This window comes from Mixophyes fleayi, chromosome 3, assembly GCF_038048845.1.
Source record: "Mixophyes fleayi isolate aMixFle1 chromosome 3, aMixFle1.hap1, whole genome shotgun sequence".
Lineage (NCBI taxonomy): Eukaryota > Metazoa > Chordata > Amphibia > Anura > Limnodynastidae > Mixophyes > Mixophyes fleayi.
The window spans coordinates 329500939-329524198 of record NC_134404.1 but is presented as its reverse complement, the minus strand read 5'-3'; the positions used below and the strand labels follow the sequence as shown (position 1 = coordinate 329524198).

General features: G+C 40.7%; 1 protein-coding gene across 1 annotated transcript in view; it reads right to left on the bottom strand.

Moving 5' to 3' along the window:
* CENPF (centromere protein F) overlaps positions 1-14973 on the bottom strand; it is a 28412-nt gene extending 13439 nt beyond the window's left edge. Inside the window, exons 1-13 of the mRNA XM_075204245.1 lie at positions 14869-14973; positions 13661-13857; positions 12241-12437; positions 11842-11954; positions 11666-11757; positions 11011-11302; positions 10221-10423; positions 9697-9822; positions 9304-9432; positions 8259-8381; positions 6699-6834; positions 2876-5142; positions 62-2299 (exon numbers count right to left, since the gene is read on the bottom strand). Of these exons, the coding sequence (XP_075060346.1) occupies positions 62-2299; positions 2876-5142; positions 6699-6834; positions 8259-8381; positions 9304-9432; positions 9697-9822; positions 10221-10423; positions 11011-11302; positions 11666-11757; positions 11842-11954; positions 12241-12437; positions 13661-13822 (6078 nt within the window). The 5' untranslated portion in view covers positions 13823-13857; positions 14869-14973. The remainder of the gene's footprint in view (positions 1-61; positions 2300-2875; positions 5143-6698; positions 6835-8258; positions 8382-9303; positions 9433-9696; positions 9823-10220; positions 10424-11010; positions 11303-11665; positions 11758-11841; positions 11955-12240; positions 12438-13660; positions 13858-14868) is intronic.
* Between the last annotated feature and the right edge of the window lie 8287 nt (positions 14974-23260).

The following is a 23260-nucleotide window of genomic DNA, read 5'->3' as shown; positions in this document are numbered from 1 at the left end:
GCTAAAAGGATGAGTTGATCAAAAGCAGCCAGCCCTAAAGTGATGTTCTATTCATAGTTACCTCTTCCAGAAGAACCTGTTTTTCAGATTTTGCAGACTCCAATTGTGCTTCCAGATCATCGCATGATGTTTTCAGGCCAGCAATTGTAGCTTGAAAAGAGTCATTCCCTTCTGAAATGGTCTGTACCTTGGCTTCCAGTTCTTCCAACGCGGTCTGTAGACTCTTATTTTCATTTTCCAAGCCCTCTCGTTCAACCTCAAAGCGGGACATTTCTGAAGAGTATTTAGTTTCCCACTGTTCCACGTCTTTGGACAGGCTCTCAAGAGCCACAAGTTGCGGAATCTTCTCAGAAAGCTGAAGTTTGCATTCTCCCAATTCCAAAGTAAGTTTCTCAACGGACATTGTAAGATCACTGTTGAGTATCTTGGCCTCCTCCAACTGCTGTAGCAACTGTGCCTTATGTTGCTCCATTTCCGCTGTAATGTCGGCATGTTCAGCTACGGCACAGTCATATCTACGGTCAGAAAGGACTTTCTGTTCACCTAACTCTTCCAGTTGTGTTTGAAGCAACTCCCGTTGCTCCTCAGAATTGTCTCTAAACAGAGTGTGCTCAACTTCTCTCCTCTCTAGAGAATTAGTAAGAGATTCAATTGTTGCTTCTAATTGAACTATCTTCTCCTGGCTGCTTTCATACTCTTTTTCCAGACTCATGAACTTCCTCCTTAAACCGTTCAATTCGATTTCCAAATTCTCTTTCTGTGAATTTAGCCTCTCCGCTTCCTCCGTAGCAGTCTCTGTCTGAAGGATGGCATTTTCTAAATTCTCCTCGGTCATGACCAACTCTCGTTCCAAAGTGTCTATTCTATCGTTCAGACTGTCAAATTTTCTCTCACCCTCTTTCAGTTTCTCAATAGTGTGGTGCTTTTTCCTTTCATCTGACTCAATCTTAACTTTAAGCTTCTCGATACCCGTACGCATTAGAGTAACTTCTCCTTGAGCAGAGTTCAACCTGCTGGCCAGTTCATGTTTCTCGACCTGGCAGCATTCTAGTGCACTTGAAAGCTTGTGGTGTTCTCCATGGGCTGTACTTAGTCGAGTCTGCAGAGCTTCCTGCTCAGTGAGCAAGATGTTCTTTTCTTCTTGTATTTGTTGCACCCGTTTCTGTAGCTCCTCAATTTGTATTTTTTCTTCATCCTGCAAGCCAGCCGTGTGATGTTGTTCTGCAATTAACTGTTCGGTGGCTGATTTTGCAGCCTGAAGCTCCTCTTTCAATGCCCGTATATCAGCTTCCAATATCTTTATCAGTTCTTTAGAGCTTAATTTACTTGATTCCAGCTCCGTTTCCCTTTCTTTTAACTTTTTATACATTTGCTCAAGATCTTCCTTTTCTTCTACTAAATTCTCCAGTTCCAGACTGATCTGATATTTCTGAGCCAAGACAACATCAAGATTCTCTTGCAAATCATTAAAAGACCTTAAACTGCCATCACTTTCCTCTTGTAAGCGCTGGTATTTGGACTGGAGGACATCCAGGTCCGCTTCTAGAGATAAAGCATGTTCCTCAATATTTGCTTTCTCAGATTTTACTCTTCTCAGCTCACTTTCCGTTTGGAGACAGTTTTCTTTCCATTCCCTGTTAGATCTCTCTAAAGCTTCCTGTATACCAGACAATTCAAACATCTGCACCTTCAAAGCCTCCACTGTAGTCACTGAATTATGAATCTCTTTTTCAAGGTCAACAATTCTGCATGCGGACTGCAACTTCTCATTACAAATCAACTCAATTTTTTCTAGTAACTGTAATCTTTCTTTTTGTAGTTCCACAAATTGACTTCCAAGTTCTTGTTTTTCTGTTTCTTTCCCTGTAAGCTCAGCCCTCTGCTGTTCAATTTGTGCAGAAAGGTCTTTTACTTCCAATACCAAAGCTTGATTAACCTGTTCTCTCTCGTTAATAAGTTGAAAGAGCTTCTGGTTCTCACTAAAAGACTCTGGTGTCTTTAGTTGGAGAAGCTCAGAATCTATTTGAATTTCCGAGTTGTCTACGTGGACCTCAGAAGTGCTGTCCTTTCTCCTCTTCTTCTCTCTAAATGAGTTTTCAACGTCTCCTTTCTCTTCGAGTAGATTTTTATGGCCGCAAGTTTTTAAATCTATAGTTCCATCTGCAATTTTCACTTCTGGACTCTGCTGTCCAAGCTTTAGATTCTCAGAGCTTAGCAATTCAGTCTGGTCGAGAGAGAGCCTTCCTATGGGCAAAAACGTGCAGATGCTCTGATTGGTGGTATCGAGTCGTGTGCTTAACTAAAAAATGAAGAAAAAAAAAAATCTGTTTACAATCAATTCAGATACTTACCGAAAATCTAAAGGACACAGAATATTCCGCTAAAGTTTATTAAGGTTACTTAAAAAGAAAATATGTCCCCTTAAGTCTGATTCCATATAACATTAGGTTTTCTTTATCCCGCTGAGTGATCTTATTTTATTGCTTGTTTTTATTTATTAATACGAGTTTGCCTTACCGCTTTCTCGTTTTCTAGCTTCTGCAGTGAACCAACCATTCACTAGACTGCCCTTGTTTGTCTCTCCTGTAACCCTCATAGCTCTTCAAAGAACCCAACAGATTAGTTATAGTCATGTGTGATATCCCCTTACTATACAATGGCTTGAGGCCTGGCCTAGTGGCAGTGGGAGGGCACCGTTTTATTTAGAGAGTGCCATGAGGTCATTGGGGCGTGACAGGTCAATATGTTTATATTTTATGAAGCCTGAGTGCATAGAACGCATCTCTCAGACATGGAGTTACCCATATTAGAGAACACTACAAGAGTTAAACACAATCTGCATGTTTGCAAAATAAGCAATACCCCACACACTTACATCATCGCTATCAAACGACAACAGCGAGCGCGCACTTAAGTCCAGAACTTGAAGTTCAAGTCGTGCGGCGTCCAGCTCGCGGGACAAACACTCTGCTCGAGCCTTCTCGGCTGCCAGCTCTGTCTCCAGTTCAGACACTTGATCTTTTAATTTCTGTTGCATTATTGGGTCTTCGGCTAAATGCTGGTTTTGCAGTTTGCTCTGTTCCATTTGGTAAAACGTCAGCAAATCCTTTAAATCACAAGAGTTTTCATTTTTCATTCCAGAAAACAAGACGTGTTGCCGTTCAGGGGTCTGCTGGAGAAGCAAGTCCACAAGCTCATTGCCAGTAGATTTTCTATTTCCCTGCATTCCGCAACGTATTCCGTCACTCTCCTCTTTGGAAGCTGGCGAACTAAAAGAGGATAGAGTGGTAGATTGCTGGGACTGCAGCTGACGGAGATCCGGTAGGGTTATTGTACTGTCACTGCCAGTTGTTAAAGTCAGCTGATCCAGATTGATTAATAACGTCTCATTTTCACAAGGATTTTGTGGTTCCATTGAAAATGTAAATGAAGAAACGTCTTCAGTTAGATCAACGAGAGGGATAGTATCATTATTATTTACCGATATTTCATCACAATCTTCGATCGTTAGGATTTTATCTATACTACACGGAATAGTCTTGTCTTTTTGTATTGGACTTTCAGAGTTGCCTAGTGGTTTTTTAGCTAAATTTATATCGTTCTCGCTATCGACACCATATTTGGAAGCACTTTGAGGATTATTAAAAAGCTCATAGAGATTTTCCGCCGGAATTTGCTTCTCCTCATAATCCCTCTTCAGCTTTTTAAAACTAGCCTGGATATTTATTAAAGAAGTTTCCTTTTCTTTCAAACAAACTCTTAAATCATCTATAACGTTATTCAGAGAGAGTTCACTGTTCTGGAGCTTTCCAACAAGTGTGGACAGTTCTCTATTGACCCCGAGCAAACGATTATTCTCTTTTTGAGTTCTGCAAAGATTTTCTGTACATTCAGCAATTTCCTGTTTTAGATTTTCAGATTTCTTTTTAATTTCTTCGCTGCACCCGTCTTCCGGTCCCTCTTCCTCCATGTAGTTTGAATCATCCGTATCTCGTTTCTCTATTGTATGATTTAAATCAGCGTCTGCATGCTGTACTTGTGTGTTCTCGTGATTCAGTATATTCCTACATTCCTCGGCACTGTTGAGCTCTGCAGTCAGCTTCTCAATGTCTTGTTGCTTAGAGCTAATTAGCGCTGTTAGTGTTTCTCTCTCTGTAGACCACGATTCAGACAGCAGATTAATCTCTTGTAGTTTATCATTAAGTTCTTTGTTACTTTGATGAACCGATTGGAGGTCTGCATTGGCAAGTCTCACTTTTTCCGATACCATACTAATTTCTTCATCTTTTTGCTTAATGACGGAAACAAGAGAGTCAACAGAATTTTGTTTAGCTGAAAGATTGTCTTGAAAGCTTTCAACTTGGCTTCTAGAGTCCGACACAAACTGCTCATGCATCACTTCCACTTGTAGGAGTTTTTTCTGGACATCCAATTGGCTTTCCAAAAGTTTTTCATGCTGGATTTTTAACTCTGTATTTACTTTTTTCTGATTTTCTAATTCGCTCTCCAGATAGGACATCTGTGTTGAAGAACCACTTAATTCTTGCAGTTTAAGTTCTGTCTCCAGATCAGATATTTTCTTTATCAAATTTTCCGTTTCCTTTTGGCGTTTCTGGCTTTCGGTTTCCAGTTGACGTTGAAGGTCCACGCTGGTTACTTTTTGGACGTCTAAATCAGCCATTTTCGCGTCAACAATGTCTTGTAGGGCTTTGATTTGAGCAAGTAAATTTTTCTTCTCATGTTCTAGTAAGTTCATTTGGTCCATATGTGTCTGGTTTGCAGACTCCAAGTCTTTCGTTCTTGCTGACATTTCCTCTTTTTCTCTGAAAAGTGTATTAGTAACATTTTCATGTTCAGTTTTCCAAATAGAAAGGGAATTATTTGCGCTAATCAAATCTTTGCATTCTTTCTCTTTGCAGTCAAGTTGACTCTTCAGAGCCTGAGATTCCGCTACCATTTCAGCTAGAACATTCTTGGTTTCATTCATGTCTCGCTCTCTCTTCTTCAGTAATTCTTGAGCACAATCTCTTTCCTTTTCCAGATTAGTCATTGCCACATTAAGATTTTGCAAATTTGTTGAATCTTGTCCTTGTAGTTTCTGAAGAGCTGATTTCAGTTCTACCTCCAAACTGTTATTTTTGTCTATAGAATGAAAAAAAAAAATAAAAAAAATTCTTAGGTGAAGCAGGAACAGTAAATATCAAACAATGAAATATAAATATTAAAGAGCAAGCAAACCTTTATGACCAACGTTAGATATTATATATATTAAAGTCTATGTAACATGGAGTAATTTTGGAATCTGCCTATTATGTTGTTAACAGTGAGCGGTCATTTACAAGGCAACTACCTAGGAGAGTAGATCTTTTCCATCTTCATTATAATGCGGCAGATTAACCCGAGTAACAGAGGTTCTCCAGACAGATTGCAGGTTGGTACATCCAAACACAAACATAGGCCTAGTGTCAGCAATATCACAACAAACTGACATGCTTTATCATTTCAGCTTTTTGTCCTAGATTGAATCCCCTTAGTATGATGTATAGGTGGCTGTTGCAGTTTGTGTGGAGTATTGGGGAAACCTATGAAACTTTACTTTTAAACAAAGCTACAACAATGCAAGAGGCTTTAATGCTCCATCTTTATAAGTATTTAGTCATTCTTTAACAAAACCAATTCAGTGCTAGTAATTGCAGGAACACATTACTATATTGTGAAAGAAGTGGAAAGAAAACACTGAAAAGTAAAAGTACTTAATAAAAATGTGAATAAATAAATAAGACGTGTGCAATATCCTTACCCATTATATTTAAGAAAGTAAATTCAGCGTATCAACTGTCTACAAGCAACGAGGCAGTCGTTTTGTGGGAAACAAAACAGTTAATAAGAATCCCATGGATTCACCAGAGCTTAGCGATTACGTCAATGCCTCATTGCTCCGTGATTTTCATTTAGGCAACATTTACCTCTCATCAACAAATTGACAAGAAATATTTAAATACCCATAAGGCATTGTTCATCATATCCCCTTCAAATCATACATTCAGGAGACTCCAGAATTTTGGAGAGCTCTCCCAGACTACCGGAAGAGCAGGGAGCTCTATCGGATTCCGCCACTTCCCTAGTGCAGCGAGTGGAGGCGTGGCTTCATGACACGAATCGTGGTGTCACTTCCAGCGGAACCCGTCTCCCGGACCTCGACTCCGGGGGCTCCCAGAGGCGAGCGACAAAATGTCAGCAAGTATGCGTCACATACATACATACATCAAAAAGTCGTAGAAAATAAATAAATTGCATTTTTCCAAAATCGCACGGCTTTGTCATTGTTTCAAGCTGAATATAAAAATCACTCAAATGTGTAATTGTTACTCTATCACAAACAGATTTTTGCATTGGATACAATTTATTTTTTAAGTGATTGTTCTCACAACACAGCTTTTAGTGTAGATGTGATTGGGAGACTGCGCTATAACTTGGGGGTGCCTTGTAATCGGTTTCAGAGATGTTACTGTGTTAGGACAAAGTCTGTGGAATTAGAGTTGTTTTCTATGGAAATGTTTTATAATATTGTTAATTGGAAGAATGCTGACATTTAATAAGACGTAAGTGATGCCTAGTGCAATACTTTCATAGTCAGACAACTCCAGATGGTTGTATTATAATGTACTAGATAACACGTCTGCAGAGGGATCACTTACTTGTCAGCTCGTCCATAAACAGTTGGTTCTGTCGTATAGTTTGGTTCGCGGTCCTAAATTCCTCTTCTAGTTTCGAAGCTTCTTTAGACTTCTGGTCAAGCTGACTTTTAATTGCATTTTCCCGAGACTTGGCCTCCTAAAAAAGCAACAAAATAGACATACTGGTTAGAGTAAAAATAGAAACGTTCACGTTTTCTATTGAAAGGACGGCTAACAAGACACTTAATGGACTAGCCCATCATTGTTCTTTCTTTACAACTGTCTGCTGAGTTTTCAGCATGGCTTAGATACACTCCTATGTATACTGTATCCGGCAAATCCCGTAAAAAACAAAAATCCTTTTCTCTTCTTATGGTGGAGTAGTCTTCACCCAAACATAAGACATCACCTGTCCAAGCAGGTAAACCCGACTATTTTGGGATCTTCCAATGAACATATTTAATTATGAACAAGAAATAAGAAATAGTCCAACGATAGAATATAATTAGGCCTATTTAATATCTCGGTGCTATTTTCACACATTTGTTGTAACCCATAACAACTATACTTTGCAGGTGTTTGTTTTTAAGAAAATGAAAGCAGACACTAAACACTTGATTGATTGTTATGGGTTACAGTAAATGACACAATGTTCTTAAATTATCCCCTAAGAATCGTCAATCTACCATTTACACTAATATCTAACATCAGTTTCCAGACTAACACTGCAGTATGGTTGTTGCAGAGATATGGTCCTGTGAAATCTATACACTTATGTCATGCAGGAAGCCAACCTGAGCAGTTTCATTGAAAATACTGTTGGTTTATTGAATTTTCAGGAGTGGATTATATAACAAAATAAGACTGGCCAATGTTCCGCATCATCAGTCTGTCTGGCCATAGAATACATTGGTAATTAGTCCAGAAATACAATATAGATGAGGCTCAGAAATGCTTTCTTTCCAATCGTTATTTGTTAATAAAAGACAACTAACAACTATAAAACGGGTTTCTAAAACCAAAATACAAAGGGCAGGTCACACAATTATAACACTCAGATATGCCCCCCTCCCGAAGGGGAACATAAAGAAACAGTATGGCAATCACACGCACAACAGATGGTATTGGCAAGACAAAGCGCAAAACCGGCGTTTAATTTTTAGTGTCAAAGGCGACAGCAGATGGACCCGGTATAAATGTCGCACATGTTGGGAAAAACGAGGCACCAGGGAAGAATAGGATGAAAACTTCCCGGACAATATACTGAGAGGATCTACAGAAGTTCAAAAGTTTCCCATTCTGTAAGGAAACACATGTACTTAGAAAAAAAATGCACACTGTAAAAGTTACGTATTAGTTATCACAGGTAAACATTCCCACGTTAAGACTAACTCGCATCTGATTATGCACTTCAATGTACTGGTTCTGTTGGTCCACACGTTCAATCATTGCTTTAATTGACGCGTTCTTGTAAGAGAAGGATTTCGACAATTTCCAATCTGGACTAACTAAAGAAGAATATTGCTTTAAATATCTGCATTACATAATTAAACAACATGATCTTTGTTAGAAATCATTTACCTCCAGATTCCTCTTGAAGTCATTCCCATGACTCTCACTAGCGTACAGAGCCTGTTCCGCCCGGAGCAGTTTTTGCTTCATCTCTTCAACTTCACTTTCCAAAATCTTCTTCCCATGAGTCACCTGTGGAACAACAAAATCTTCACTCAACAATAGCAGATTCACGTGAATATCTGACACAGAAGGATCAATAAAGACATAAATCTTGTGTATATTAAAGAGCACTTTTAGAATCGCTCAGACTTTTTTTCTGTGCATCTACATTCCCCTCTTAGGTGGTTACTAGATCCTGCAGTTTCTCTCCAATCCCCGTCAAAACAGGGATAGCTATGCTGGCAATACCCTTAGTGCTGGAATCATTGTACCAGTTAGTGTTTACCAAGGGTCATAAATGACACGGTCAAACGGATCAGCAATGTATCAGAAACATTCTATACAACTTGTAGCCTATGTACACCACTAATGTGATATCACTGGTCCCTAGTGAATTAATAGTCTGCATTCTTACAAATATGGATTTAGCTCACATAACGCACAGTAAATTTGACCATACACTGGCCGATCCAGACACTTATCCTTCCACTGAGAGTCGGGCTATCTGTCAAATTTAAACACGCATATAAATGGACAGATCTGAAATAACTGGAATTTGGAGCTTGGATTAGATACATCATGGCGTTATGTTAGCGCTGATGTGGAGGAGATTACGACATACAGTCAGGACCGTCATCATCCACTGCATCTACTACCAACCCCATTTAACATCTACAGGGTCTCTATAAGATATATAGGGATCAGCCGCTTTTTTGTGCAGATAAGTTACTATTCAGGGTTGCAGATAATGATTAAATTACTTTATATTAGCTAGAACTTAGATTTATAATTCTGTAAAGAATTTTTGGATGCCGATATTTGTAAGGCAACGATGCCGCAAATTTCAGTTAACATCGCAGTTTATTTTAGAACCAAGAATTCCTACATTCAACATTATAATAGTGTCCCCTCTGCAACAGACAATGATAACACAAGACCGTTGGTGTCTTACGCGGTCCAGTTCCGATTGGATTGCGTTAAACTCATTCTTGGCTTGCTGGGACTCCTGGCTTAGTTTGATTTGCATCTGGTTCAGCTGCTGCTCAATATTCTTAAGGGAATTTTGCTGACGTAAGAGTTCCTAAACACACAACAAGGGTTACAAAGCAGCCGATACATCACCGGCACAGTAGGTTATACTTGCAATATAAGCTGAAGGTAGAGAGATTAACATTGCATCTGACAATGACAATTAACATTGCATCTGACAATGTTATTCACCGAACCACTCTAGTCTAGAGACTAGTTAGATGGCAAGTCCAGACATTTACTAACATCACACCTAAACATATGTCGCCGATACAGAGCGTATCCGATGAAGAAGAAACAAGACATGTCATATCACCTGTTGGTTTTCTTTCTCTCGTTCCTTTAGTTTATGCTCCACAGCCATCCGCGCGCTTTCTGCATTTTGTCTTTGACAGCTCAACTCTTCTGAAACTTTTTTTAATTTCTGTTCCGTCTGTGCGCACTGAAAGACATGATTTACAGCCTTATTAGATACCTCTGCAGCGTTGTGCAGCCAATAGGAGAACGCCCAGCATTCCCTGGAAGAAACACCGCCACAAACATATGTACTATTACTAATAATGAACATTAATACAGCTGCTACCACTATCCGGAGTAAGAACTGGACCCTTATACAGCCGGATGCTGCCAACTGTGCACACATGCAGTTGGGGGTGCTACTTAGACTCCTACAGTATCCAATAGCCATCATCCCAAATGCTCAATTCCCCAGGGGCCGCTGTCTAGGTAGATATCTCAGCTGAAGGGGAAGGGTGCCATGGCACAGTATTTGGTACAAGCGGGTGAAGAAACCGGCCTTACTAAGTGAAGCTGACGCACACTCCAAAATATGTCATATACCTTATCTGCAGACTGCTCGAACTGCGTGGTAACCCGGGCAAACTCATCGCGGCTTTTGGACAGAGCTTTGTCTTTCTCCACCAGCTCCGTCTGGGACTTTTCTAAGAGCGTCCGAGTCTCTTGGAGTTTGTTGAGCTGATTCTTAAGCTCTTTATCTTGAACTTGTAAACGTACTTCCAGCTCGTTGATTTTGGATCTCAGCTCTACGTAGGGAATTAAGTACATAATAGTTATTCAATTACGTTTGATAAGGTTATTCAGAACCAATATTCTAGCTGTGAGCCAGTTGACATTTTGTAAGTCTCCAAAATACGGATTTAAAATAACTACAAAGAAGAGGAGATAACGATTCCTTCCATGTAAGGATACGTCTGGTCATAGTCAACAGAATCATTATCATGTGGTTGGAAGCTGAGCACTATTGACATGGGCAAACTCAAACTCAGTGGTGATCAGTCCACAGGTCTTGTAATTGTAAATCTCTGGTACATAAAAATGACAGGCGAGGAATCTCTCAACTAATGGAGTTGCCCCCTAAGACGCAAGAAGCAGTCAGTCATTTTAACAGTAAAAATTGGGCCCATCCATCCACCAACCCACATACAGTAATTATATGGTGGGGCCAGGTCTTCCCCACATACCCATTCAATGCAGTTGCTGTATAGCCCTGATGGAGAACAGCCAAGACTGTCCGGTGCTTAAGGACATGGCAGAGAGGTGGTGGGAAGGGGGCAGTTATTGGGGTTAGAGGAAATACACAGATGCACAAAAACAAAGAATTGAAGATCACCTTGATTTTGGTTCTTAAGTTGATCATTTGCTGAATTGTTATAAGAGTCAGAGAAACTTCTGTTACAGTTGTCTGGTTTAAAGCCTCTTTTGCTTGGCGTCTCCTCTTGCTCCCACGGACACTGGGTTGAAGGAAAACTTCTCTTGAGGGACGTGTCGTGGCTGCTGGATGACGCGCGACTTGGTGTCCGCTCTTGTTGCCAAGAGAAGACAGACGAGGAGGACTGGTGCCGTGCAATGTCGCGGTGATTCATGGTGTTTTGGGAAGTGGGCTGAGAAGACTGGCTGACCATCTAGAGCAGGAAAAACAAAAGGTTCTCTATGATGATTTTGATATTAAGCATTATCTGAAACAGAACAGTGTTGTGAATAACTATATAACAGTAAAATACCGGGGTCTATTCAACATTGGTGGCTAGTGGCCGTCAGTACCGCAGCGATATATAATCTACAGCAGATGTAATTTATCCAGCCAGCGGTCACTGGTCAGCCCTTTGCGAAACCCCCTTATTTTAGTTCTATGCATAATTTGGTTTTTGAACAATTTGATACCATATATCCGACGCTGCAGAGTTTTGTGGCCCCTTATAAATAGACTATGACGGCGATGACGTAATTATTAATGGAGATTATTCTTACGCATTCCTTCTGCTTACTTTAATCTGAAGAATTTTTAACTCTGTTTCCAGTCTCTTCCTTTCTTCCACCTCGTTATTGTACTTCTCCTGCAGCTCCTCATATTTACAGTCTGCAAAACACTTGATATGTTAAAGAGTCTTTTAAAGTGACAAATTTAAATGGCGATAAGAAAAGAAGTAAAATAACGTGTTACCATTGTACTTAATGGGTGTAAACGAGACAGTAACACTTTTCTGGGGGGTAACACATACAGACATGTCCCCGGCATTAAACGATTGCTGGCTTCTCTCCACGTCATTCTTATGCCTAGATCATAGAGACACAGAAGTTAGAAAATAGGAAACATTTGCTGGATGTCAGCTGGTTTGGAATCATTAGCATCTAATCAGCGCTAAATGATAGGACAGGCAGGACAATTTGTACTGGAACACAGTGACCATTGGCTCAGCTAAGACTATTTTAGGAGGACAAATTCCACAAAGATAGACTTTAAGCTTAAAATGTTATTAAAGTTGGTTAGACTAATGTGTCACCTCTACCTGCCATATACATATAGCTTTCACTCTACATATAGGTTACCCAACTTGCTGACCTCTTCAGTTCTTGCTCCAGCTTCTCAATGTGCTTTTTGCTTGCACTCAGCTGTCCCTCCAGGAAGTTGATCTGAGTGTCTTTCACCTGCTGTTCATGGGTCAGTTTCTGCCTGGTTTTCTCCTGGTTGTCACATAATTCTATTAAACTCTGATTCTCTCTTTTCAGTGCAGTCACTTCTCCTTTCTCACTTTCAACCTGTTCAGTGCATCCACAACAGAGAAAGCCACAATTATTAAAAGCCATAGGCATTTTCATTTCTTATTTTGTTTATTGCAATATGCTCTTGTATGCTCCTGAAAACTATGCAATTACCTACGGCAAGAAGCAAATGATGCCTATTAAAAATAAAGCAAGAAAAAAACAATACACTGACTTTAAGTGCAGCTTTAAAAAAAAAAATTTTTAAATTATGCAGAGAAAATAGAAAACAAAAACAAGTCTACCCAAGGCCGTAGGCCGGGCCAATCACCTGATAAACGACCGCTCAGCCACATATCATGTTAGTCTGTATATTCACACAATGAACAATCGTTCAAAAGTGCCGATTGTCGTTTCATTTGGTTGGTCGTACTGTTTAATAATCTCGTTCCAATCATGTAGTGTGTATGCACTCACGACCTCCATAGAGTTTACAGAGTCATGATCTTTCAGTCCTGGTGACTAAAGGTAGAGAGTGCTGTAGATGGAATGGTTTGTTTGTCCGTTCCGAGACTGAATATTTTGTTTTAGAGTCACAGAAGCTAACAAAAATCATAAGGACATGTGGACAGCTATAACAAGGCGGTTTTAATCAGTGTGACAGGAATGAATGAGTGACTATTGTGTTGTCATTCACTAAACTACTATTGGACCAGATGAAGTGCACAAAACTGAAGGTAGTGTGCGGTGTGTCAGGGGCAAATGCAGGATTTGTAGAGGGGGGTTTCCACACCACGCCGCCAGTGGGCGTGACCATCATGCATGGGGGCGTGGCTATAATATTAGACAGTGCTTGGCTGCTCTCCAACTCTTCCTATTTCCATAATATACATGAGCAATGCTGCGTGCACTACTGTTAGGTGCACGCAGCTCTCCCTTTTCAAGAAGAGCCGTGTGAAGCGGGGGCAGGGTCCAGCCACCTCAATTATACAGTGCCCCAGGCGTAAAGGGGGGGTTTCCAGGCACTAGAAACCTTCCCCCCCCCCCCCCGGTTTGCCTGTGGGTGTCATGCATGAATCATCCGACCGATCGGACTCCAGTCGCAGGAACAATCGTTATAGATAACAGATTGGTCGGAAAATTCTCCAATATGTACCTAGCACAACGATGCTCTGGCAAGTAATACCAGAGCTCCGTAGATTAAACCGCTAATTTCACCATTTTATCCTCAGCACCATGATACTTTGTATGTCATAGACTATTCTCTCATCCAATGCTACCTTTTGCTTCTGCTTTTGGATGGCTGCCTCCAGAGACTCCAGCTGGAGCTGCCTTTGCTGGCGTTCCTTTTTCAGTTTATCTACATGACTCTCCAGCTCCTGGATCTTCTGCAGGGTCTTTGTGGGCAAACCTTCCTTCCACTCTTCCACAACCCAACTCATTGTACTGCTGTACGAGATCCCTTCCAATTAAATATCTGGAATAAAAAAAAGATTATTGCTGCATAGCTATTTACCACTCTCTACATGACACACATCTAAGAAGAATAACAGAAACAGCTCATACACTAAACAAATGTAATAATAATAATAATAATAAATAACAATATCAATATTACCCCAACTGGGGTCTTAACCTGGGTACACACTACACGGTTTTCGTCCAATAATCGGCTCAATCAGCCGACATACGACCGCTCGTTCAAAAGTCGGGTCAGTGTGTGCAGTGACACAATGGTCGAAAGTCCATGGACCGAGCAATCGGAACATCGATCGCATGTAAAAATCGATTGGCATAAAAAGTTGGTGGAAAATTCTGTAGTGTGTATCCAGCTTAAGGCATATATGTTATGCACATATCTACATACAGATGGAGGCTGACTGTACCAGACACACAGTCAACAAATTATACCAGCACCATATTGGGTAGATATTCACAACCTATAAATAACACACCAGATGTGGTAGAACTACAAGTTGCAGCATGCCCTGTAAAATTTGCCAGCCAGCCTCTGATGCCCTGTCTCCTGATAGAGCACACAGAGACTTGAAGATGAAAAGCAACAACAGCTGGAGATCCTACTACACCTGGTTTAAAAACATAGCAATTGCTACAACATTTTTATCAGCCATAATCTTCATTTGTAATTTTGCATTTCAGTCTTGGTAAAATAACACATAGACATGTAATGCACAGTACATCAAGGACAAGCTTAGCAAATGATATGGCAATATATATATATATATATATATATATATATATATATATATATATATATATATATACACACACACCACAAAATACATTGCATTGTGGGATGCTAAATATGATTTTATTGACAATGGAAATATCCAATGAAGTTTGATGCACAGAGCTGGCCGGGCATGCTGGGACTTGCAGTGCACCAGGTATGGGCTGAGCAGAATGCAGCATGTATGTCTCTGGCAGTGTAACCCAGGATAGTGTGACCCCGGGAGCCCGCACTGACCTGTCACCCGCTAGCGGTCTCCAGCTCCTGTCATTTCCAGTCTTCCCGTCCGTCCAGCGATAACGTTTCAAACACCGCGCTGCCTCCAGCACCGTCCCCGATACAAAGCTGGTGTAAGAGCCGCTGTCATTGGCCCGCAGACAAGCCTGCGCTTCACCTGATTGGACAGAGCGTAACTAAACAGCCCGCCCCCCTTGCCAGACACGCCCCAGGGCGAAGCACTGTAGGAGGTGTGGCTTCAGTTCAAAATATCTCCGAAAATGTAAAGCAGGGCACGATTGGCCGCTGTACAGACTCGTGTGATTGGTGGCCAGTTACTGGCAGAACAACCAATGAGAATGCTCCGTACGGAATTTGATAAATGGCGAAGGTTGTGCGTGTTATGAGGAGATTTGTGGTGCAGTCTGTGAGAGAGACTGTAGTACTCAGTCTGTGAGAGAGACTGTAGTACTGTGTCTGTAATGGTTCTATACAGTAGTAGGGAGTGACCTATTTATAAGACTGGTGCCTTTTTTTTTTCGATGTTCCTCGTTAGATAGTAGGTCCTGATACTATTATTGCTCTATAGTGAACTATCAAATAAAAAATATTTTTGGCTGCTATATAAAGTAGAACAGAATCTGGGGCCTGATTCATTAAGGATCTTAACTTGAGAAACTTCTTATTTCAGTCTCCTGGACAAAACCATGTTACAATGCAAGGGGTGCAAATTAGCATTCTGTTTTGCACATAAGTTAAATACTGACTGTTTTTTCATGTAACACACAAATACTTGATAGATTATTTGTACACTGAAATTTAAAGTTGATATTTGTGTGCTACATGAAAAAAACAGTCAGTATTTAACTTATGTGCAAAACAGAATACTAATTTGCACCCCTTGCATTGTAGCATGGTTTTGTCCAGGAGACTAAAATAAGAAGTTTCTTAAGTTAAGATCCTTAATGAATCAGGAACCTATTCCCATTTATTCTCTCAATTTGGAGTGCACCAGGAGTGAGTCTGAATAGTGAGCGCTTCTTTGGTTGGTAAAGATTACAGCAACTTTTTCCCATTTTTTTCCTCTCCAGTATTTAATAAATATTCTTAAGCGCTCATCAAATGGAAGTATCCTAGGAATTCCAACATTCCAAGTTATAAAACCCAGAGACTAAGAACTGATACTGAGAATTATATGCTATATCCTAACAGAGTTAGTCCATACTGAAAAATTAGGGACATTCCCAGGGACTAAAAGTTATTTTCTGGAACTTTAAGTAGTTAGTTTTGAGTACAAGATTTATGAGCGTTATACATTAGTGGTATGTTACTTTGTTAATACCAGTTGTATTTGTAGCATGTTCTAATATTACTTATTTATTATTGTTTATTGTGTAGCACCACGTTATATTATCATTACGCAGTACTTTCCAGAGATTTACCAGTCTCTGCCCCATTGGAGCTTACAGTCTGAATTCCCTAGTGCACATATATACATAAAAAAATTTTTTCCAAAAGCCAATTAACCTACCTGTATAGTTTTGGCGTGTGGCAGGAAACCCCACGTGAACACAGGGAGAACATACGAACTCCACACAGATAGACCCCTGGTCGTAATCAAGTCCATATCCCCATGCTAACCCCTGTGTTATAAATCAACGACTTAAAGTTATATGTAACCCCTGTTTGCTCATACGTAACCATTAAACGTACTGTGCAGATGCATAGTTTCAGTAATCACATTAGAGGCATCACATAATCAGTCCCCAGAGCTGACACACTCACTGATTTGGACTGCCACTCTGTTTCTTGCTCTCCTCCCACTGCACTACCAAGGTCTCTCCTTCAGTCCTTATCACATATTGCTTCAGGGTATCATGCACAATTGTTACTCTTGATTGGGCACTCTTGACTTACCTAATTTCTGAATGTCTTTTTGAGGAAACATCCAAACTCATGATACTGGCCTTCTTGACAAGTCAGACGGACAGCACCTGGTTTGGCTGCAGGTCAAGCTCACTTCTCTACAGTATCTTCAGTTCCTCGCGCTAACACTGGGTTCCGAAGCCTCTTTCTGACTTTTGCTCAGACATTGGACTTTATTCATAATCTCCTGTGTAGGTACCTGCATTATTTTTTGTGTGCACATCCATTGTGTATTTTTTACCTACCAACCTTTGGCCCAGTATCATTTAGTTTCTGCCCCAACTCATAATAGTTTTTGCAAGACGTGTATAAGATCTCTACAGCACCTCTATGCTTAGCAATTAGATCAGTGATTGATAACTGTTCTTATATTGAGGAATACATGTGCAGCCCTCTAGCATTCACAAGCGCTGCACATCTGGAGGACGGAGAGCATATTGCATCATATCCCTCCTGCTCTGGGGGCAGCACGGTGGCGTTTGTATGTTCTCCCCGTGTTTGCGTGGGTTTCCTCCGGGTGCTCCGGTTTCCTCCCACACTCCAAAAACATACTAGTAGGTTAATTGGCTGCTAACAAATTGACCCTAGTGTCTGTCTGTCTGTCTGTGTGTGTGTATGTTAGGGAATTTAGACAATGGGGCAGGGACTGATGTGAGTGAGTTCTCTGTACAGCGCTGCGCAATTAGTGGCGCTATATAAATAAATGGTGATGATGCTGCATGACCTCTCTGCACTGTTCAGAGGAGGTCATCTGACGAAGAAATCGGCTAGCCCGTTCTGCCTTATTCTCTGGTTTATAGCAAAGCAGAAAAAACATCTGGGAGCAGCGGGTCGTTGGTGGCACACGGTCCACTTGTTGCCCACCAGTGACTTAGACTTTCAAGCTGCCCTAACATATTGGGTAGTAATGCCAGACTGCCTTACACTTTAGCACTTAGTTACAGTTAGTCCTGTGTTTTATTTCATCATCATCAACAGTTATTTATATACCGGCAGCAAATTTTATTTGATTTACTTTTTCTAAACATGGGGAGATTCAAAAGAATACGCGCAATGTGTCTTCGAAATGGCCGCGGAGACACCTCGCGCGTATTTTTTTAGCAAAATATCCGCTCATTTTTCTTCACGTCCAATAGAGCTGCGAGCAAACGGTATAATATAAAAAAACGTGATTGTAATTGTAATCCTAACCCCTAACCCTAACCTTTAAATTGGATTGTAAATGTGACGAGTGATGGCATTGCCGCTTTAAATACGGAAATTTGACTGTCGTCCTGATCAGTGACAAAAATAGCTAGTGCCGGCATTTCCTTTAATCGGAAAATATAGCAGCCATGTCGGGGATCTACTGTGACTTTAATTTAAGTCTGTATTTCCTTATTATCGGGTTTATTACAACCAGCATTATTTTGTAGAAATTTAGTCTGTCGGTAATGTGAGTATCGCTAATGTGACACCACCGAAACGGACTCCCCTAGCCAATCTACATAGGGGTTTGTGCTTGTTCTTGATTCAGCTTCCTCCATACATCGCTGCCCTCCTGCTGTGCTGGCTGGGACAAGCTTTATCCTCAGTGAATGGGGTGCCAAGAGAAACCTGCTTTTAAATTTAAAAAAAATACACTTTAGTTATACTTTAAATATGCGAGGTGATTACTAGTCCACCAGATGGCGATCTGACATAAAGTATAGTTTTACACTGTACATAAAAATAAAAGAGCAATGCCAAATTAACATACAAACATGTTATCTGGAGACAATATGGGGGGTATTCAATTGTTAGCGTTAACGGAAAAAAACGAGCGCTCAAAAAATCTTAGCGTTAATACGGTAATTACTCGCGGAATTTCAGCTGAGCTGAAAGCTGAAATTCCGCGAGTAGACTACCGTATTAACGCTTTTCTCGCGCAATATTACCGTATAAACGGTAATATTTTTTGAGCGCTCGTTTTTTTCCATTAACGCTAACAATTGAATACCCCCCTATATGTGTTATCTATAATACAACAGTTTATGGGGCATATTCAATTGACGGCGGGATCGCCGAAAATACCGCGCTCCAAAAATATTACCGTTATTACGGTAATATCTCGCTGGATTTCAGCTCACAGCTCCCTGAGTAAATTACCGTATTAACGGTTTTCCCGCGCAGGATTACCGTAATAACGGTAATATTTTTGGAGCGCGGGATTTTCGGCGATCCCGCCGTCAATTGAATATGCCCTGTTTATTAGGAGCAGTGGATTAATCAGTGTCTGATTACTCTGAAAATCCACATCAGAAAATCTTGAAAAATGTACTGCTAGCATACTTACCAACTTCTTCTAGTTGGCGTCTGGGAGCTTTCAGGGGGAGGTGGGTGTGCGGGGGGCAGGGATCCGAACATCGCGTCGTTTTGGACCCGCCCCGTGACGTAATGACGCAGACGCGTCATTTTACAGCAGGGGCAGGGCCAAATGCCACAATTCCCGGAGAATTGCTGCATTTTGGACCTAATTCTGCCCACTTCACTAGGAAGACTGCCATACACTCCTGCCATACACTCCTGGGAGTCCGGGAGACCAACCCGGAATCCGGGAGTCTCCCGGAATGGCAAGTAAGACTTCTAGTTGTACCTAAGGAAGGATAGGTTTGAGGGTGTTTAGTATAAATTAACTTACAGGCTTTATTTCAAAACAGCATTTTATTTCTATATTGTATTGCCCGGGTACAGGTATGTGTGGGCACTGCTGGGCACAGTATGTATGTTGCCACACGAGGTCAGTTGCAATGCACAAAATGTTCACTGAGGAGCGCACAAAACCTGCCATGGGCCTCAATGTGCTCCTAGTATCCTCCAAAGACCAGGGGGTGTATCAAGCACAGTGGTGGCGCTTGTGGAGGAGCACAAGTTTGCACAGGTAGAGGTGAAGAGCTGGGCAGAATATGGGTGTTTTTTGCAATGTACAGAGTATGGGTGATCTTTGCTGTGTGGAGGAACGCACGTATATTTCCACTTCACAAAAGGACTTGAATTTTGCACCAACACTGGCAGAGTTTTCAGGTCTCGGCCTCTACTTTTAATGGAACTTGTTTTCCAAATTGCACATTTCCAGTTGCACTCAAAGCAATGTAATAAAAACATTGTACACAAAATTGTCACCTGTCCCCATATCCCCTTGTGCGTATTAATTTAAATCTGCATTATCATCTATTGCTAATATGCTCCTTGCACACTCTGGGGCCAGAAAGTCTTGGGTCTCCATGGTTCGTCTTACAGCCCCAACCTAAAACCAGGGCTGTGTGATGCTCCAGAGGTGGGTGTGACCATGAGGACCTGTCAGAAGACACAGTCTCTTTGATTCTTCTGATTGGTTCTCCCACTCACACACCCCCATGTGCAGCTTTAATGCTGAACTGAGCAAAAATGTTAAAATTTCTTTTTTTGAAAGTGGTAGGAGGTTGCTTGAGGACGACGCGTAGCGGGTTAAATACCTGATCCAAGTTACCTGCCTTCCAATCAGTACAGGGCTACCCTAAGTCTTAATGTGAGTCTTATCTGCAGAATTTGTAATTGCAATGACATTTTGTAATTCTAATTGACAATGAACATTACCACTTGATCTATTGTTGGCCCAGTGTTTCTTTCAAGCCAACCTTTATCCAGGTCAGAGGAATACAAGTCCTAAGAGGCCAGGGAACTGCCTAATGTTTGCTGTAAATTGGCATAATTGTAAGTGCATATACAGTATTTTTACTTAATAATTATCCTTATATACCATGCATTTGATCTAATGTGGGCTTTGTTTATATTTTCTCCTAGCAGCTCCCATCCGTTCTCTATGTCCCTTCTTATTCCTGATAATCAATGTAATCTATGTCCAAAGATGTGTAAATATAATAAGAAGCTTTACCTATCCAGGACTTGTTTTAATTTACTAAACGTTGTGAATGTATTGGTAGTGGTACCACTTGTCTGGATTGTTGATGTTCATAGTTGGATGATGGAGGTCACTGTTGCCTGGCTGTGGTAGAGACATTTTTGGAAGATGTTATTTCAGGAACCTTGGATTGGGGTCTGACACCGGTTCCTCGGACGTTGTTGGAATCTCCTGCGGTGTCTCCGATCCATGTAGTTACTTCTACTCGCTAAAATCACTAGCTCTAGCTTTCTCTCTGATTCCACTTCACTCTCTACTACTTTGACAAACTTACTTCCTTTCTCTTTATCTCTCACTTCTCTCACTTGCTTTGCTTACTCTGTTTCTCTTGCAATTCCTAACCACTAAGCATGCTGACTTAGTGATTAGCACTTCTGCCTCACAGCACTGGGGTCATGAGTTTCATTCCCGACCATGGTCTTATCTGTGTGGAGTTTTTATGTTCTCCCCGTGTTTGCGTGGGTTTCCTCCGGGTGCTTCGGTTTCTTCCCAAACTCCAAAAACATACTGGTAGGTTAATTGGCTGCTAACAAATTGACCCTAGTCTGTGTGTGTATGTGTGTGTGTGTGTGTGTATGTTAGGGGATTTAGATTGTAAGCTCCAATGGGGCAGGGACTGATGTGAATGAGTTCTCTGTACAGCGCTGCAAAATTAGTGGTGCTATATAATAAATAGATGATGATTTTATTATTATTATTATTATTATTATTAATTTTTATTTATAAGGCGCCACAAGGCGTCCGCAGCGCCGTACAGAGACAAACAAATTACAATACAATGGGAGACAGCACAGTACAGTAAACAGTAAGCACAGCAACTCAGTAAGCTCAATTCACAGCTAGAGAGGGCGGGGAAGGGGGAAGGAGGATCTGCAAACGACGGGCCCAAGAAGGAGGGCGCGGAAGACAGGGAGACCCCCAGGGGGGAGGAGGGAGCGAGAGTGGACGTGGGGTGGAGGACCCTCGAGGAGGAGGGCTACGTAGCTGGAGAGCAGAGTTAGAAGTGGTGGAAACAGGAGGAGAGATGGCCCTGCTCAGAGGAGCATATCCAGTCAGTGTAGATAGGGAATGTTGCAAGAGTTCATTACGGTCATGTGAATCTGTGTCTGTGATGCTCACTTCAGTTTATAACTACATATCATACATCTTGTTCTCACAATATTTACAAAGAGTGTGCAAAACAAAGACAAGCTTCCCAATAACGTACTCTATTTTGTGCACACAAATAATGTATATTTCAAGCACCTTGTTCTGAGTGCAGTCACAGAAGCACACTAATTTACATCTATTTACTTTTAACATTTTTGTAGGGCACTACACATCGTCATACCTTGTTTTTATTCAGAAGTCTTTATTTTCTAAAATGACCATTGTTTTCTGGCGGGCTGTGAATGTGTTTATTTTCTTTAAAAACTCCACCAAGACATATTTTGTGGTTACCTGTTTAGTACCAGTCAACTTCTCCAAAATACTAAAATCAGCATTATGCACACATTTCCCTGATAAAATCTCCTATACATGTTTTCCTAATAAAATCAGCACTTGAAAACCATAAGGCAAATTTTGTTTTAGTTTGCTAGTTAGCACCATCTTGCAGATACTTCATAAAAGTGTAGGGATTATATTGGGAAGGCCAACAAGGAACACCATTTAAGAATCTCGGGGTCTATTAACTCTACAACCCAAGGCGCAATGCACAGTATTTTCCTGAAGGTGGCGCAATAGCAGAAAAAATCATATTTTCATCTACCAAACAAACATTTGGAAAATGTTTACATTACACAGGGGCAAAGGGAGGATTTCTAGAGGGGGGTTCCAGGTGCTTGATTTTGGAACAAGCAGAAAATAATGCAGAAATAACGCAGAAAATAATGCCACAATAATTCTACAATTGACACTTTTGGTAGTCAAATTGTTTTACTGTAAATACAAGTTACAAAGTGTTGCTTATTCACATAATGTAAGATGTTATCTAATAACTAGAGATGGTCACTGACCCCCGTGTTTTGGTTTTGGATTCGGTTTTGGATCTGGATTACCGTCGTGTTTTGGTTTTGGTTTTGGTTTTGCAAAACCGCCATTGCGTGTTTTGGTTTTGGTTTTGGTTTTGTTTGGTTTTGTTTTGCTATTTTTTGGGAAAATCCATGTTTTTGGGCCTAAATTAACCCAATTTAGTGCTCCAACTGTTTTAGAGACAAGTAATCTAATTGTTGAGGTAATAAATCATCCAAAAAAACAGTTTAATTCTTCGTTGGTAGGCCTATTCTACACACAAAACAGATTGTCTTCCTCTCCATCTATGCATATTGGCAATGCAGCCATCGTCTTTGAATGTATATTACACCCTACACTTATAGTTAAATATGTAAAGAAATGGAAAAAGCCAGTTTGGTTTCTGTCTCTCAAGGCCCCCCTCCACTTGTATAAAATAGCAAAAAATTCAGCCATTATAGACTGTACAATATTAATTGACATGGAGAAAGCCAGTTTGGTTTCTGTCTCTCTAGGCCCCCCTCCACTTGTATAAAATACTAAAAAATTCAGCCATTATAGACTGTACAATATTAA